The sequence below is a fragment of the Salmo trutta genome, chromosome 3 (genome assembly GCF_901001165.1).
Source record: "Salmo trutta chromosome 3, fSalTru1.1, whole genome shotgun sequence".
In the NCBI taxonomy this organism is placed as follows: Eukaryota; Metazoa; Chordata; class Actinopteri; order Salmoniformes; family Salmonidae; genus Salmo; species Salmo trutta.
In genome coordinates, this window is record NC_042959.1 from 3,319,697 (window position 1) to 3,339,281 (window position 19,585).

A 19,585-nucleotide genomic window follows, 5' to 3' on the forward strand; every position below is an offset into this window, starting at 1 on the left:
AGACCCAAGTCGCTGATAACAACAACAACGGAAGCCTACAGATGACACTTTCCTACTCATTCATTACTGCTGCACTGCTTGTTGTAGCACTGAGTGGAAATAGAAAGAAATCACATTTCATGTCTTGAAAGTGTTGAATACAAAGTGTTGACAGCGCTGAGTAAGAACTGAAACATGAAGTCACTGATAAAAACAGCAGCTCTTTGCTGTATTTGTTGACAGTCTCTCTCTCTCTCTAGTCGTGGTTTTAAACGTTTAGAGACAGCAGGTCTTTGCTGTATTGGTTGACAGTCTCTCTCTCTCTCTAGTCGTGGTTTTAAACGTTTAGAGACAGCAGGTCTTTGCTGTATTGGTTGACAGTCTCTCTCTCTCTCTAGTCGTGGTTTTAAACGTTTAGAGACAGCAGCTCTTTGCTGTATTGGTTGACAGTCTCTCTCTCTCTCTAGTCGTGGTTTTAAACGTTTAGAGACAGCAGGTCTTTGCTGTATTGGTTGACAGTCTCTCTCTCTCTCTAGTCGTGGTTTTAAACGTTTAGAGACAGCAGGTCTTTGCTGTATTGGTTGACAGTCTCTCTCTCTCTCTAGTCGTGGTTTTAAACGTTTAGAGACAGCAGGTCTTTGCTGTATTGGTTGACAGTCTCTCTCTCTCTCTAGTCGTGGTTTTAAACGTTTAGAGACAGCAGGTCTTTGCTGAATTCGTTGACAGTCTCTCTCTCTGGTCGTGGTTTTAAACGTTCTGAAATCTCACCGTATCAACTCTACTGTATCTTTCTTTAAAGCCTGCTGTGTTACTGCAGACGCACTCATCTGAGCCATCCGATTGGCCAGCGGCACTGATGTTGACCGATTAGGACTGGCTCGCAGTCGGCATTCCGATTCATCCAAAAGGTGTTCAATGGAGTTGAGGTCAGGGCTCTGTGCAGGCCAGTCAAGTTCTTCCACACCGATCTCGACAAACCATTTCTGTATGGACCTCGCTTTGTGCACGCGCTCCAGCAGGTGTATTTCACTGGTCACCCCCAAAGCCAATTCCTCTTTTGGCCGCCTTTCGTTCTAGTTCTCTGCTGCCAATGACTGGAACGAATTGCAAAAATCACTGAAGCTGGAGACTCATATCTCCCTCACTAACTTTAAGCATCAGCTATCAGAGCAGCTTACAGATCATTGCACTTGTGTCACGTTCGTCGTACGAACTGGAAGCATACTCTGACCAACGTGCAGTGTGATCTGGGTTCCACATATTTTATTGAAGTGAAACGCACAAAACAACAAAGATTAGACGATACGTGAAGCTCAAGCAGTGCTCATAGGCAACTACACAAAAACAAGATCCCACAAAACACAGTGGGGAAATGGCTGCCTAAATATGATCCCCAATCAGAGACAACGCTAAACAGCTGCCTCTGATTGGGAACCATACCAAGCACACCAACATAGAAATAAACAACACAGAACACCCCCAATCACGCCCTGACCTACTATACCATAGAGAACCAAGGGCTGTCTATGGTCAGGGCGTGACAACCTGTACATAGCCCATCTGTAAATAGCCCATCCAACTACCTCATCCCCATATTGTTATTTATTTATTTTATTTATTTATATATTTTTGCTCCTTTCCACCACAGTATCTCTATTTGCACATTCATCTTCTGCACATCTATCACTCCAGTGTTTATTTGCGAAATTGTAATTATTTCACCACTACGGCCTATTTATTGCCTAACCTCCCTAATCTTACTACATTTGCACTCACTGTATATAGACTTTTCTATTGTGTTATTGACTGTACGTTTGTTTATTCCATGTGTAACTCTGTGTTGTTGTTTGTGTCACACTGCTTTGCTTTATCTTGGGCAGGTCGCAGTTGTAAATGAGAACTAGTTCTCAACTGGCCGACCTGGTTAAATAACGGTGAAATAAAAAATACAAATAAATATTCTGTTCCCCCTCAGATTTTGGGTGTGCATGGCGCCCCTGGGTCTACTGTAGAACGATAAACTTTCAACTCAATCATCTTTTTCTCCTGCCAAGGGTGTCTAGATGGGATACAGCTTTTGTCAAATTGACGTGAAAAGTTGATTTTCTTTTGTATTTTAGCTAACCCTAACCCTTTTCCTAATCTTAACCTACTCCTCTTAATTTGCTATGTTAGTTCTCCTAACCTGCCATGTAAGTTATCCTAACCTGCCATGTAAGTTATCCTAACCTGCCATGTAAATTATCCTAACCTGCTATGTAAGTTCTCCCAACCTGCTACGAAAAGTACATTTTTTTGTGAAAATCTGTATCCCTTCTAGACATAACATATGTATATGTCACAAAAGGCTTACTGCGATGATACCCTGACTGTTTGCCAGATGTGTTTATATGCCAAGTCATAAAAACAGAATGACATTTAGAAACACACACACAGACAGAGACAGAGACAGAGACAGAGAGAGAGAGACAGAGAGAGAGAGACAGAGAGAGAGAGACAGAGAGAGAGACAGAGAGAGAGAGAGAGAGAGAGAGAGAGACAGAGAGAGAGACAGAGAGAGAGAGAGAGAGGATGCTGTGCAGGACCAGAGAGGAAGAGACGAGGTGAGAGGCATAACTGGGCCCAAAATCTGTCTCCTCCAGCTGGTGGCATTTTCATCAGCTCACCAAACGAGGCGTTTCTTTTTGTACGGACGTCAATAAGAGAGTGTCGAATTTGGTTAACAACAAATGTTGTGAATTATTTGATCATAGAAGTTTTTAATGCTAAGGTTGTTACCAGTGTGCTGATATAAGTAGGACATGTGACATCCCGAGAACTGTTATCACATCTGTATCTAACCTCTCATTGGCTAGAATGTTCCCACCTGATCTTGCCTCCTTCCAATTGCCTTTTTAAAGACATTTCTTTACATTTTTTTTAGAGTGGCCAATAAAACTCGCCAGCTTGTAGTCCTAAAATCTTGGAAAGTTAGTTACGTCTGGTTCATTCAACCATTCCTATGGGGAAACAGAAAGGGGAACGAAAAGTTTTTTTTTTTTTAGGATAAACACCAAAAAATAAGGTCTGAGGTTAACACGGGTTTACGAGAGCTTACTGTATACGTTTTGTTCTATGAGATAATATCAGTCAGTTAACATGACCTTTACGAATGATGAACCCTTTATGTGTTTACAGTAGGTGTTTTTGCTGATTACATACACTGTAAATACTTCAAAATTCACATAAAAAAGTTACGTTAGTTTATGAAGATTAATTTATAGGATAAAACGTGTAAAATCTCCAAAGCCTGTGTTCACCACAAACCTTATTTTCGGCATTTATCCCCCTAAAAAAATACAAAATAAAAAAAATAACTCAATTTCCCATTGGGCTTTGTACAACAAACTAATACGGAGTTAGTACCTACAAAAATACTTCATTACTATTTCTCTGTATGAAGTACCTTGTCAATATATTGGATAATCTGTGACTGGACTGACCCATTTATCTAGTTAACGTTAGCTAGCTACATGGTTGACACTGCAGCTAGCTAGCTAGCTAGCTAGCTTAGCCAGCGTATCTAGTGGCAACCTAGCACTTGATCATGACTCTCTCAGTTCCATTACATTATAATAGTCATTGGACGAAGGCGTCTTCCGTAGGGAGGAGTTTTGTTGAGATTCCCAACGCTCGGTCGGAATATTAACACGCATCGCTTGCGGTACGGTTTTAGAAACATAAGAATCTTATTTTTCATATCAGTGAGAAATAATACATATATTTTTTTATTAAAGTTACATTGATACACACTTGATCGGGTTGGGGTTTCCACGTGACCATATCTCCATGTTATCGCTCGTGTTTACGGAAAACAGACGGAAGACAAGAGGCGACCACCTGTGCTAATAAGCTACCTAGCGTGCTCCCAACACCTGTGTGTAAGTGTAACTCAGGAAGTGTAGTTTAGTAGGATGGATGGAGGCTCCATAGCTGTATGGATCTGTAACTGCTACAGTGTAGTTTAGTAGGATGGAGGCTCCATAGCTGTATGGGTCTGTAACTGCTACAGTGTAGTTTAGTAGGCTGGAGGCTGTATGGATCTGTAACTGCTACAGTGTAGTTTAATAGGATGGAGGCGCCATAGCTGTATGGATCTGTAACTGCTACAGTGTAGTTTAGTAGGATGGAGGCTCCATAGCTGTATGGATCTGTAACTGCTACAGTGTAGTTTAATAGGATGGAGGCTCCATAGCTGTATGGATCTGTAACTGCTACAGTGTAGTTTAGTAGGATGGAGGCTCCATAGCTGTATGGATCTGTAACTGCTACAGTGTAGTTTAGTAGGATGGAGGCTCCATAGCTGTATGGATCTGTAACTGCTACAGTGTAGTTTAGTAGGATGGAGGCTCCATAGCTGTATGGGTCTGTAACTGCTACAGTGTAGTTTAGTAGGATGGAGGCTCCATAGCTGTATGGGTCTGTAACTACTACAGTGTAGTTTAGTAGGATGGAGGCTGTGTGGATCTGTAACTGCTGCAGTGTAGTTTAGTAGGATGGAGGCTCCATAGCTGTATGGATCTGTAACTGCTATAGTGTAGTTTAGTAGGATGGAGGCTCCATAGCTGTATGGATCTGTAACTGCTACAGTGTAGTTTAGTAGGATGGAGGCTCCATAGCTGTATGGATCTGTAACTGCTACAGTGTAGTTTAGTAGGATGGAGGTTCCATAGCTGTATGGGTCTGTAACTGCTACAGTGTAGTTTAGTAGGATGGAGGCTCCATAGCTGTATGGGTCTGTAACTGCTACAGTGTAGTTTAGTAGGATGGAGGCTCCATAGCTGTATGGATGTGTAACTGCTACAGTGTAGTTTAGTAGGATGGAGGCTCCATAGCTGTATGGGTCTGTAACTGCTACAGTGTAGTTTAGTAGGATGGAGGCTCCATAGCTGTATGGATCTGTAACTGCTACAGTGTAGTTTAGTAGGATGGAGGCTCCATAGCTGTGTGGATCTGTAACTGCTGCAGTGTAGTTTAGTAGGATGGAGGCTCCATAGCTGTGTGGATCTGTAACTGCTACAGTGTAGTTTAGTAGGATGGAGGCTCCATAGCTGTATGGATCTATAACTGCTACAGTGTAGTTTAGTAGGATGGAGGCTCCATAGCTGTATGGATCTGTAACTGCTACAGTGTAGTTTAGTAGGATGGAGGCTCCATAGCTGTGTGGATCTGTAACTGCTACAGTGTAGTTTAGTAGGATGGAGGCTCCATAGCTGTGTGGATCTGTAACTGCTACAGTGTAGTTTAGTAGGATGGAGGCTCCATAGCTGTATGGATCTGTAACTGCTACAGTGTAGTTTAGTAGGATGGAGGCTCCATAGCTGTATGGATCTGTAACTGCTACAGTGTAGTTTAGTAGGATGGAGGCTCCATAGCTGTATGGATCTGTAACTGCTACAGTGTAGTTTAATAGGATGGAGGCTCCATAGCTGTATGGATCTGTAACTACTACAGTGTAGTTTAGGAGGATGGAGGCTCCATAGCTGTATGGATCTGTAACTGCTACAGTGTAGTTTAGGAGGATGGAGGCTCCATAGCTGTATGGGTCTGTAACTGCTACAGTGTAGTTTAGTAGGATGGAGGCTCCATAGCTGTATGGATCTGTAACTGCTACAGTGTAGTTTAGTAGGATGGAGGCTCCATAGCTGTATGGATCTGTAACTGCTACAGTGTAGTTTAGTAGGATGGAGGCTCCGTAGCTGTATGGATCTGTAACTGCTACAGTGTAGTTTAGTAGGATGGAGGCTCCGTAGCTGTATGGATCTGTAACTGCTACAGTGTAGTTTAGTAGGATGGAGGCTCCATAGCTGTATGGATCTGTAACTGCTACAGTGTAGTTTAATAGGATGGAGGCTCCATAGCTGTATGGGTCTGTAACTGCTGCAGTGTAGTTTAGTAGGATGGAGGCTCCATAGCTGTATGGATCTGTAACTGCTGCAGTGTAGTTTAGTAGGATGGAGGCTCCATAGCTGTATGGATCTGTAACTGCTGCAGTGTAGTTTAGTAGGATGGAGGATCCATAGCTGTATGGGTCTGTAACTGCTACAGTGTAGTTTAGTAGGATGGAGGCTCCATAGCTGTATGGATCTGTAACTGCTACAGTGTAGTTTAATAGGATGGAGGCTGTGTGGATCTGTAACTGCTACAGTGTAGTTTAGTAGGATGGAGGCTCCATAGCTGTATGGATCTGTAACTGCTACAGTGTAGTTTAGTAGGATGGAGGCTCCATAGCTGTATGGATCTGTAACTGCTACAGTGTAGTTTAGTAGGATGGAGGCTCCATAGCTGTATGGATCTGTAATTGCTACGCTAAGTGTATTTTTTCTCGGTGATGAAAGATAAAGGCCATATGTTTCGAAAGCCTTATCGCAAGCGATGATAATTGACATTTCTAAACATTAAAACACAGCAGTAGTTCACATGAGGCAGTCGTGGGCAAAGCTAACCGCTGGGAACTGTAGGGAGAAGGCAGAATGGCTGGGAACTGTAGGGAGAAGGCAGAATGGCTGAGAACTGCAGGGAGAAGGCAGAATGTCTGAGAACTGTAGGGAGAAGGCAGAATGGCTGGGAACTGCAGAGAGAAGTTTGAGAGCTAGTGGCAACCTAATGTGATAGCTAGTTAGCTATTGCCACACACACAGCTGATTAATCTGTTCACACTTTATGCCAACGACCAGGTGGCTAGTTAGCCAAGAAGCAGAGATCATATTTGATTAGATTTATTAGGATCCCCATTAGCCGACGCCAATGGCAACAGCTAGTCTTTCTGCGGTCCGACATGCAACGAAAAATACAATTTACATACATTTAAAAACATTAATGTGTAGTGTGTGTGTGTGTGTGTGTGTGTGTGTGTGTGTGTGTGTGTGTGTGTGTGTGTGTGTGTGTGTGTGTATATCTATCAGTTACACATACATGTCAGTTCATACACACAACCAGTAGGTCACATGTCAGTACATACACACAACCAGTAGGTCACATGTCAGTACACACAACCAGTAGGTCACATGTCAGTACACACAACCAGTAGGTCACATGTCAGTTCATACACACAACCAGTAGGTCACATGTCAGTTCATACACACAACCAGTAGGTCACATGTCAGTACATACACACAACCAGTAGGTCACATGTCAGTTCATACACACAACCAGTAGGTCACATGTCAGTACACACAACCAGTAGGTCACATGTCAGTTCATACACACAACCAGTAGGTCACATGTCAGTTCATACACACAACCAGTAGGTCACATGTCAGTACACACAACCAGTAGGTCACATGTCAGTTCATACACACAACCAGTAGGTCACATGTCAGTACATACACACAACCAGTAGGTCACATGTCAGTTCATACAACCAGTAGGTCACATGTCAGTACACACAACCAGTAGGTCACATGTCAGTTCATACACACAACCAGTAGGTCACATGTCAGTTCATACACACAACCAGTAGGTCACATGTCAGTACATACACACAACCAGTAGGTCACATGGGGCGTTCTGCTGTGAGGTGTTGCTTTATTTGTTTTTGTAAACCAGGTTCTCTGTTCACTTGCTCTATATAAGATGGAAGGGAGTTCCATGCATTCATGGCTCTGTATAATACTGTACGTTTCCTTGAATTTGTTCTGGACCTGGGGACTGTGAAAAGACCCCTGGTGGCATGTCTGGTGGGGTAAGTGTGTGTGTCAGTGCTGTGTGTAAGTTGACTATGCAAACAGTTTGTTATTTCCAACACAGTAATGTTTCTTATAATAAGAAGAAGTGATGCAGTCAGTCTCTCCTCAACTCTTAGCCAAGAGAGACTGGCATGCATAGTATTTATATCAGCCCTCTGATTACAATGAAGAGCAAAATGTACCGCTCTGTTCTGGGCCAGCTGCAGCTTAACTAGGTCTTTCCTTGCAGCACTTGACCACATGACTGGACAATAATCAAGATAAGATAAAACTAGAGCCTGCAGGACTTGCATTGTGGAGTCAAAAAAAGCAGAGATCTCTCCCCTGCTTTACAACCATTGAATCTATATGTTTTGACCATGACAGTTAACAATCTAATGTAACACCAAGTAATTTAGTCTCCTCAACTTGTTCAACAGCCACACCATTCATTACCAGATTCATCTGAGATCTAGAACTTATCAAATGCTGTTAGTTTTAGAGATATTCAGGAGATATTCAGGACCGGTGTATTACTGGCCAAGCCATTCCAAAACAGACTGCAACTCTTTGTTAAGTGTTTCAGTGTCTTCATTAGCTGTAGTTGCTGAGGTGTATATGGTTGAATCATCAGAATACATGGACACACATGCTTTGTTTAATACCAGTGGCAGGTTATTAGAGAAGTTTCCATTAAAGAAATAGAATTCTCTGAGTATTATGATATAGACGGCTATGAATCCACGATACGGCAGAGGTTGAAAAGACATAACACATATGTTTTCTCAACAACAGGTTATGGTCAATAATATCAAAACGCTCCACTGAAATCTAACAGTACAGCTCCCACAATCTGCTTATTATCAATTTCTTTCAACCAATCATCAGTCATTTGTGTCAGTGCATGTTCAGTGCCCTTCTCTATAAGCATGCTGAAAGTCTGTTATTTTGTTTTACAGAGAAATAGCATTGTATTTGGTCAAAGACAATTTTTCCCAACAGTTTGCTAAGAGCTGGCAGCAAGCTGAGAGGTCTTCTGTTAGGACCAGTAAAGGCCACTTGAACACTTTTGGGAAACGGAATGACTTTGGCTTCCCTCCAGGCCTGAGGACAAAGACTTTCCTCCAGGCTCAGATCAAAGACATGACAGATAGGAGTGGCTATAGAGTCAGCTACCATCCTCAGTAGCTTTCCATCTAAGTTGTCAATGCCAGGAGGTTTGTCATTATTGATCAATAACAAACAAAACAAATCCACATCTCCCTCACAAACTTTACAAAATTCAAACTTGCACTGCTTTTCTTTCATTATTATTATTATTATAATTTTTTTATACATGAGTATGATGGCTCACTGGTCATTGTTGGCATTTCCTGCCTACGTTTACCCACATTGACAATGAATTAATCATTAAAATAATTGGCAACATCAAATGGTTTTGTGATGAATAAGCCATCTGATCTGATGAAAGATGGAGTTGTATTTGTCTTTCTGCCCATAAAATTATTTCAAGTACTACAAAGGTTTTTTCCATCATTCTTTATATTATTGGTCTTGGCGTCATAATACAGTTTCTTCTTCTTTTTGTTGAGTTTAGTCACATCATTTCATAATTTCCAGTAAGTCAGCCAGTCAGATGTGCAGCTAGACTTATTAGCCAATCCTTCAGCCATACAGTTTTTCAATTCCTCATCAATCCATGGAGCCTTAACAGTTTTAACAGTCAGTTTCTTAACAGGTGCTTGTTTATCAATAACTTGAAGAAGCAATTTCATAAATTCATCAAGTGCAGCATCTAGATGCTCCTTATTAATTACATCAGACCAACAAATGCATAGTCTGTCATCTCTGTCGGAAGGATTAGACCAAAGCACAGCGTTGAGTGCTCATCTTCTTTCTTTATTAGAGAGCACACTCAAACAAACATAAACAAACAAACGGCTAAACAGAAAACAACCACCCACAAACCCAAAGGCAAAAACATGCTGCCTAAGTATGGCTTCCAATCAGAGACAACGAAAGACACCTGCCTCTGATAGGAAACCATACTCGGCCACACATAGAAAACGAACATAGAAAATGAAAACTAGAACAAATCCCCTCTAAATAAACCAACCCCCAAAACACACAAAAACAACACCCCCTGCCACGCCCTGACCATACTACAATGACAAATGACCCCTTTACTGGTCAGGATGTGACAATAGTCACTTTAATAACTCTACCTTCATGTAGATATCACCTCAACTAACCTGTGCCCCCACACATTGACTCTGTACCTGTACCCCCCTGTATATAGTCTCCACATTGACTCTGTACCGGTACCCCCTGTATATAACCTCCACATTATTGACTCTGTACCGGTACCCCCCTGTATATAGCCTCCACATTGACTCTGTACCGGTACCCCCTGTATATAGTCTCCACATTGACTCTGTACCGGTAGCCCCTGTATATAGTCTCCACATTGACTCTGTATCGGTACCCCCTGTATATAGCCTCCACATTGACTCTGTACCGGTACCCCCTGCATATAGCCTCCACATTGACTCTGTACCGGTACCCCCTGTATATAGCCTCCACATTGACTCTGTACCGGTACCCCCTGTATATAGCCTCCACATTGACTCTGTACCGGTACCCCCCTGTATATAGCCTCCACATTGACTCTGTACCGGTACCCCCTGTATATAGCCTCCACATTGACTCTGTACTGGTACCCCCTGTATATAGCCTCCACATTGACTCTGTACCGGTACCCCCTGTATATAGCCTCCACATTGACTCTGTACCGGTACCCCCTGTATATAGCCTCACTATTGCTATTTTACTGCTGCACTTTAATTATTTGTATTTTTTAACTGCATTGTTGGTTAGGAGCTTGTAAGTAAGCATTTCACTTTAAGGTCTACAGCTGTTGTATTCGGAGCATGTAACTAATAACATTTTATTTTATTTTATTTGATATTTTTAACATCATCCACATAAGAGTCGCAACAAAATCTTTTGTATGATCTCTTATACACTATTTTAGTCCCAGTTGTTGGAACTTTGTCTTTCCTGGATATAGCCACTATATTGTGATCACTGCATCCAATTGTTACGGATACAGCTTTAGAACAAAGGTCTACAGTATTAGAAAAAATGTGATCGATACTGTCACATCCTGACCGGTAAAGGGGTTATTTGTTATTGTAGTTTGGTCAGGAAGTGGCAGAGGGTGTTTGTTTTGTGTGGTTCGGGATTTGTTGGGCTATGTACTTAGGTAGAGGGGTATTTGTTTTATGTGTTCCGCGTTTTTTTGGTTTATGTTCTATGTTAGTTATTTCTATGTTCTAGTCTAGTCTTTCTAGTTCTTTGTTTAGGGTTTTGATGGACCTTCAATTGGAGACAGCTGTTCCTCGTTGCCTCTGATTGAAGGTCCTATGTATAGGGATGTTTTGTATTGGGATTTGTGGGTAGTTGTCTCCTGTTTAGTGTCTGTTCACAGGTCTGTTAGTGGCGGTTGTTGTGTTTTTGTATACGTGTTTTGTTTGTTTTTCCTTCTTTGATTTAATAAAGAAGATGTGCATACACGTTCCCGCTGCACCTTGGTCCAATCCTTACGACATCTTTGACAGATACATGTGGATGATCCTGGTCCTGTAGTGTTTGTAAACACCCTGGTAGGTTGATTAATAACCTGAACCAGATTTTAGGCACTGGTTACAGTGAGAAGCTTCCTCTTGAGTGGACAGCTTGATGAAAACCGGTCAATTTTCAGGTCCCCCAAGAAAGTAGACATACCGTATTTGTTTACATCAGATCCACTATCAAGCATTTCACACATACTGACTGTTAACACTTGGTGGCCTATAGCAACACCCCAAAAGAAAAGGCTTTAGATGTGCCAGGTGTATCTGCAACCACAACACTTCAATAATAGTTGACAAATTAAATTAGATTTTTTGAAACTGCATTGTTGGTTAAGGGCTTGTAAGTAAGCATTTCACTGTAAGGTCTACTACACCTGTTGTATTCAGCATTTCACTGTAAGGTCTACTACACCTGTTGTATTCAGCATTTCACTGTAAGGTCTACTACACCTGTTGTATTCAGCGTATGTGACTAATAAAATTTGATTTGATTTGACATAAAATATTCTCTAAGCATTACAGGGATATGGTTCTGAATACATACAGCAACACCTCCCCCATAAGCATTCCTGTCTCTTCTATAGATGTTATTTCCTTGTATTGCTTCTGCTGTATCATCAATGGAATTATCTAAGTGAGTCTCAGAAATGGCTAATATATGAATGTTATCTGATGTTAGCAAGTTATTGATTTCATGAACCTTATTTCTAAGGCTACATATATTAATATGGGCTATTGTCAGCCCTTTCCTGGGTAGCTTATCAGAGATAATAGTGAAAAGAGCAGACAAAGCAAGAGAAAACAATATACATTCAGCAGTCCATTTTTGTGTGTGTGTGTGTGTGTGTGTGTGTGTGTGTGTGTGTGTGTGTGTGTGTGTGTGTGTGTGTGTGTGTGTGTGTGTGTGTGTGTGTGTGTGTGTGTGTGCGCTGCAGGGTTGAAGCTATGAACCCATAATCTTAGCTCTCTCATCTCTTTCAGGCTTTTGGGAGGGAGGGTGGACTACGAGCCTGTAATAGTGGATGTAAGCAATATCCCCACGCGCTCTGGCAGCTTTCATGTCTGGGATCAGTTCTTTCCTCTTCTGGCCACAGCTTCAGGATAGTCCTCGTTGAGGAAAATATATGTTCCTCTCAAGTTCTTGGCTCTTTCCAGAACAGCTACCTTGTCCTTGAACCTCAGGATCTTGACCACTATCGGCCTGGGACTGTCCCCTGGGCTGGTGGTGGGTTTTCCAGTCCTGTGGGCGCACTCCACCTCAATCTTCCTGTGGTCCATCTTCAATTTCACCGAAATCATTTCCCTCACTTTGTCCTCAGACTCTGTCCAGGTCTCATGTGGAGATTGTGCAATTCCGTCCACAACCATGTAGTTCTGCCTTGATTGTCCCTCGAGATGATCTGATTTCTCTGTCATTGTTATAAGGGGTTCACATACAGAACTGATGTCCTCTCTCAATGACTTACAGATTGTTGTCATCTTGCCATTCTCCTGTTTAAACTCATCGATCTGACCCTGGGTGAACTGCAAAATGTTCCTCAGACTCAGCCTTTGGTCAGCAGGATCACTGGACAGATACTAGTGGTCCCAGCAATGCCAACTGCATCGCGGGATCCAAACTCAAAAGGTAGCTAACTAGTAACCAAACTTTTTCAAAACAACAAACCAAGCTCTCCCTCGTTCCGCGTTCAACAGAAAGTGACAACCAGAAGTGACGAGTAAGGAAAAAGTGATGAGGGAGTGATGGGGAGCTAAAAACAGGAGATTAAACGTTGTCTGTCAGATTCTGGGTTAGCCAAAGCTAACCAGCTGAAACCCTCAAAACACGATGTCAACAGCAGAATTATATCTGAGAAATAGTTATCTTACTCCAGAAATACATAATATTAAAGTGCAATTTACCTCTGATTGCATCTGGCTAAGAACCCACTAACAAACTAATCCTCAGGAGTGAAGACGTGAGTTTCACTTCAACAGCTGTGGTGGAGATACAGGGTTTGACTGACAACTTTGAGAACCACCTACGAGTTTTGATGACAAGCTATTTCGAATACATTTAATTGGTCAGGGGGTTGTGAAATGTTCATAAAGACGCAAAGTGGAACCAATAGTATATATTTTTTATGTAAATAAAAATCCCAGTGTCCCTTTAAGTGTCCCAAAGTAGGTGTGCTGATTTAGGATCAGGTCCTCCATGTCCATTCATTATGATCTAAAAGGCAATACTGATCCTAGATTTGAGTTTGGGTTGTTGGAGGACGATTTGGGTCACGAAGGATTTTCAATTACTCATTTGGGTCTCGAGCTGAAAAAGTTTATGAACTTCTGGCCTATTTCATTGAACTGGTTGTATTCATGTATTAATAGCCTACTAATAAGCCTAACAAATGTTTCATAGGCTACTGGTTTGGCTAAATAGGCTATAAAAACATTATGAATTACAACAAGTTCTATTAAATAATTTTACAATCATTCCCACCAAGGAAATTGCATAGCTACTCCAGGTAAACTGATTAACTAGAAATATATATAAGAAATTACTTCCATTAGGTTTCATTAGGAATTCGTCATTAGGTCCATATAAGGTCAAAACGTTGTTATTTCAGCACCACACCTTAAAACACCTGATAATGTATTAGTCCTGTCAGAAGCCTCGTCTGCCCTTCCGTGACTCCAGGAAATAGCACCGTGACCCCTCCCCCCCCGCCCAGCCTATTGTTGATCCACCCTACCGGGAACAGAGAACCGTTCGGACCGAAACGATTTATCGAAGAACTGCGAATAATTATTTTTTTTGTATTACAACATTTTATCTCCACTCTTATACTGTGACTTTTCAATAGTTTAACAAACATCCATTTAAAAAAAAAAAAGTATCTAAGTTATAACTCTAGAGGGATTGACGTTGGTTGGGAAAGAAGAAACTTTTTAATCCCTTGGACGAATTCCCGATTGCATTCCACCATTTTGAGGCGTTTTTTTGTGTTGTTTTATTGAGCTGGAAAAGTTTTCAAGTGTATTGTCTTTCGGTAAGTTTTCACTGTGATTTGAGTTTTTTTGTTGTTGAAAATGTAGCTGTTTGTCTTATTTGTTTTACATTTACTATTTGTCATGTATTTTTTTGAATTGTTTCAACGTAATACGACACTAAGTTGTACGGGTCTCGCTAGCAAACATTAGCTAGCGAATAGTTAACGTTAGTTATACCTGGCTAGTTAAATAGCAAACAGTGATGTTGAAAATACTGTAGTAGATATAGTTAAATCATTTCAAGTTTGTCAGTAAATTACCTATTTGTTGCCTATTTCAACTATCATAGCAGTAACTTTTTTTTGAAGTTGCGTGGGATTTTGATGTGGCCACTTGTCAGCTAATGTTAGCTAGCTAGCTAAATTAGCCAAAGGCAACCAACTCGCCGCCAACTACAACTGTTCATCATATCGCAAAACCAGCTCCGATGTAAAGCCAAACTAGACATTTTAATCGACAGGACATAACATTATTTGGTAAACTAGTTTAAGTGAATACTTTGTACTTAGTTAACTAGCCAGCTCGAGTGAACTTCCTGACATTCCCAACGTCCCAGTTGAAACTTAAAACAGGGTGAACGCAGCCATTTAAATCATTTACATTTTAATCATTTAGCAGACGCTCTTATCCACAGCGACTTACAGTAGTGAATGCATACATTTCATTTTTTGGTTTGTTCCCGTACTGGTCCCCCGTGGGAATCGAACCCACAACCCTGGTGTTGCAAACACCATGCTCTACCAACTGAGCCACACGGGACCCAGAGGGATTGGGCCACCGCCCTCCCAACACGCACTTCCATTGTAATCAGAGCGTGTATGATGCTCCTAACCTGATCTGCCGAAAAATGAAGGAGAAATGTAGTTACCCATGTATATTTTTATTGAATAATAGCTAACGCTCAATCACTTTACTGCTGTCGTCCCCGTGTCCTCGACTAGATACTGTATCTCACAGCAACCCCAATATATGTTCTCTCAATCTGACAGTTTATCCAATCATTTCTATAAATAGGTCCACCAGAAACTAATTCTCATAACCCTACCGTTTATCACTATCTATTTATGTAGTTCTAACTAGCTAGTTTTAGAATTTCTTTTCCCTGACTGGCATTGGCCTAAATTCTGCCATTGTCATACAAATGGCCCCCTACCCCACCCTGTAAACCAGTTAAACTGACCAGTCTACCCTCTCCACCCCTCCCCATCCTACCCTCCCCAGCCTACCCTCTTCACCCCATCCTACCCTCCCCAGCCTACCCTCTTCACCCCACCCTACCCTCCCCAGCCTACCCTCTTCACCCCATCCTACCCTCCCCAGCCTACCCTCTTCACCCCACCCTACTCTCCCCAGCCTACCCTCTCCACTCCTACCCTCCCCAGCCTACCCTCTCCACCCCTCCCCAGCCTACCCTCCCCAGCCTACCCTCCCCAGCCTACCCTCCCCAGCCTACCCTCCCCAGCCTACCCTCCCCTCTCCACCCTACCCTCTCCACCCTACCCTCTCCACCCTACCCTCTCCACCCTACCCTCTCCACCCTACCCTTTCCACCCTACCCTTTCCACCCTACCCTTTCCACCCTACCCTCCCCAGCCTACCCTCCCCAGCCCTCCCCACCTTACCCTCCCCAGCCTACCCTATCCACCTCTCTCCACCCCTCCCCACCCTCTCCACCCTACCCTCTCCAATAAGTTTCAGCCCACATCCCAAATAGCACTTTATTCTTTATATATAGGTTGTCCATCAGCCCCTGAGTGGGTGAATACATGCTTTGGTGATGAAATGTCACTTCCTTATGCTATAAAATACATTTTACCTAGACAAATATGATTTTTTTCATGTGCTAAATCATTCATTAGGGCCTTTCTCTACCATATCATTAACATTTATATATCCCAACACATTTGTAGCCTAATGCATTCAATAATAATCCCCCAGCTCTGTTCACATAGTGGTGCAGGTTTCTCTTAACAAATTGAGGATTTTACATTTTGTGGTGGGCGGCAAAGTTGTTTACGCCGGTCGCAAAAAAGAGAAATTACCATAACACGAGTTGAATTCAATATAAAAGGCTTTGAAAGTCAAAGGCTTGGTGCTCTGTTGACATGTCAGAGATGCTCTTTTTTTGTAAAGATATCTATGGGAAAATAACCGGCTTTTGGAATTGGTATAAAAAGCGTATACTCAAATATGATAATGCTGATAGATATCTATGTCTCAATGGAAATCCATCAGGGGTTGTGTTAATTCTTCACCCAGACAAAAATATAAAACACAGTAGAAATATCTTAGATTTGTAAATGCTCATCTAATATACTTTTTATTTCTGCTCAGCATCAGACTAATTTTGTGCTTCAGTTTGCACTTCTCCATTCGGATGTGAATTCATGGATGAGAATGCCATTTGTGAACTCTATCAGCAGACAGCTGATAGACAGTGTAGCAAACCTTTCTCCGATGCTTTTCTCAGTGTAGCCTATTTTTCTCTGGTAAAATGCAAGATTAACTTAAAGCAAAACATTAGTAAATGTTTCTGGCTACATCTTCTATGATAAACATTAGAAATGTGGCCTAATGGCAATGCATCATTTTTGCCAAAAAATACCTTGCTTTTTCGTTATAAGCTCATTTACTTGTGTGGCTGCTAGCCAGATAGTGTATTACTTCTGTTGTCATCTGATGAAAATGAAGCCATTTTCTACTGAATGTGTTGCACTAATGAGAACTATAGTTGCACATACCTGATCACACTATTGAACAAAACATAACTGACTTTCAATATAAAACGCAGGTGAAATGGTTAAAAATAAAGATTTCTTTTATCTGCATTTTGAAAATGTACATTTCTGAACTGAAAACGTGACGCCTGTCCATCTTACCTAGTGTTTTATGTCCTGTGGATTGGAGAAGAAAGAGGTTAAGTTCAACAGGAGAGTGAGCCTGTCAGTTGACCAGTAGCCTTAATTCTTGCACAGAATCCAGCCTAGCTGACTCAATTTTCCAAATTTTACTGCTCTCCCCCCCCCCCCCCCCCCCCCCCTCTGGCCTCCATTGATATAGTCACCCTGACTATAGCCATCCTACAAGGGTAATACCTCCAATAACTTTTGAATGGCTCATGATAGAGAAATGAGCTTTGGACCATTTGGGTTTCTTAAATTATTATATTCACAATTATAAACTGGCTGGGTCTAGCCCTAAATGCTGATTGGCCGACAGCTGTGGTATATCACACCGTATACCACGGGTACGACAAAATGTTAAATTTTTACTGCTCTAATTACGTTGGTAACCAGTTTATAATATCAGTAAGGAACCTCAGGGATTTGTGGTATATGGCCAATGTACCACGGCTTAATGGCTGTATCCAGCCACTCCTCGTTGGGTCGTGTGTAAGAACAGTCCTTAGCTGTGGTACATTGGCCATATGCCACCCCTCAGTGTATTGAGAGACAGCCCCCTCAGTGTATTGAGAGACAGCCCCCCTCAGTTTAGACCAGGCAGGCAGACAGGGTCCTGGGTCCAGCCCTGCTCTGCTCAGCCCTCGGGGCATCCTGATTATCCCTGCCTGCCACACAGTGTGTTAAGGCTAATCAATACAAGGCCTGTCGCTGCATGAAAAGGAAAATCCAATAAAGGTCCAATATGTTACTCTGCTCCACTTATGGCTGTCTAACAATGATGGAGACCTGTCTCCTCTGAAGAGGGAGCATCCATATTTAAAATGGCGTCTGTTCCAATTGTCACAACACCATGGGTTCTTCCCAAATGGCACCCTTTTCCCCATGCGCACACACACACTACTTTTCCCCGGCACTCTGTGTGCCCTGGTCAAAGCAGTGTATTACATAGGGAATAGGGGTGTTGTGACTTTTTTTTTTTTCTTTCTCTTCCCCTTTTTGTTGCCAGGGCTGCAGCAGGGTTTCCCAAATCAGTGTAGCGTGAATTGGTTCAATAAACACATTTTTCAATGGGTTTCACAGCTTTTCTTTTAATTCCATGCCGTTTAAGGCGTTATGGTAATTGTGTTTCGGTAGGTAGCCCTTAATCTAGGTTAGATGGCCCAATACTGTTCTATGCTGCACACGGGTCAGAGGCCAGTTGAAATGTAGTCTACCTTCAGGGTGAAAGTGTACTGTTGTTGTTGTCATGGTGTGTTGCTGATGAATGACCCAGCCAAGCCTCAGACATCCATTTTGTTATAATCTCACCATCCCTCTCCTCTCTTTCTCAGATACGGAGTGAACATGACAGCCATAAACACGGCCAACATAAACTTCAAATGGGACCCAAAGAGTCTGGAGATCCGTACTCTGGCTGTGGAGAGGCTGCTGGAGCCCTTGGTCACACAGGTTGGAATACATACATTTTAACAATCCATCACGGATGCAAAGTCATCCCTTGGCTTTTTCCCCACACTTTTGTTACAGCCTTATTCTAAAATGGATTGAAAACATATTCCCTCATCAATCTACGCACATTACCCCACAATGACAAAGTGAAAACAGGTTTTTCAAAATTTTTGCACATTTATAATAAATGTAAAAAAACAAATACCTTATGTACAATACCAGTGAAGTTTGGACACCTACTTCTTAATTGTTACTATTTTCTACATTGTAGAAAAATAGCGACGACGTCAAAACTATAAAGTTACACATGGACTCGTGTAGTAACCAAAAAAGTGTTAAACCAATCATAATGTTTTCTATTTGAGATACGTTGCCTTGATGACAGCTTTGCATTCTCTCAACCAGCTTCATGAGGAATGCATTTCCAACACTCTTGAAGGAGTTCCCACATATGCTGAGCACTTGTTGGCTGCTTTTCCTTCACTCTGTGTCCGAATCATCCCACACCATCTCAATTGGGTTGAGGTCGGGGGATTGTGGAGGCCAGGTCATCTGATGCAGCACTTGATCACTCTCCTTGATCAAATCGCCCTTACACAGCCTGGAGGTGTGTTGGGTCATTATCCTGTTGAAAAAACAAATGATAGTCCCACTAAGCTCAAACCAGATGCGGTGTCGTATCGCTGCAGAATGCTGTGGTAGCCGTGCTGGTTAACCTCTCTAGGGTCGGCGGGACGAAATCCTCCCACCTACGTAACAGCCAGTGGAATCCTGTGGCGCGTTATTCAAATACCTTAGAAATGCTATTACTTCAATTTCTCAAACATATGACTATTTTACAGCATTTTAAAGACAAGACTCTCGTTAATCTAACCACACTGTC

The 19,585-nt window shown here is 42.0% G+C and overlaps 1 protein-coding gene across 2 annotated transcripts in view; it reads left to right on the plus strand.

The window, feature by feature from the left end:
• The first annotated feature begins 13,997 nt into the window (after positions 1 to 13,997).
• Positions 13,998 to 19,585, plus strand: part of ctnna1 (catenin (cadherin-associated protein), alpha 1) — a 212,327-nt gene continuing 206,739 nt past the window's right edge. For both annotated transcript variants that reach the window (XM_029720388.1, XM_029720389.1), the window contains exons 1-2: positions 13,998 to 14,349; positions 18,585 to 18,702. In XM_029720388.1, the coding sequence (XP_029576248.1) occupies positions 18,598 to 18,702 (105 nt within the window). In that variant the 5' untranslated portion in view covers positions 13,998 to 14,349; positions 18,585 to 18,597. The remainder of the gene's footprint in view (positions 14,350 to 18,584; positions 18,703 to 19,585) is intronic.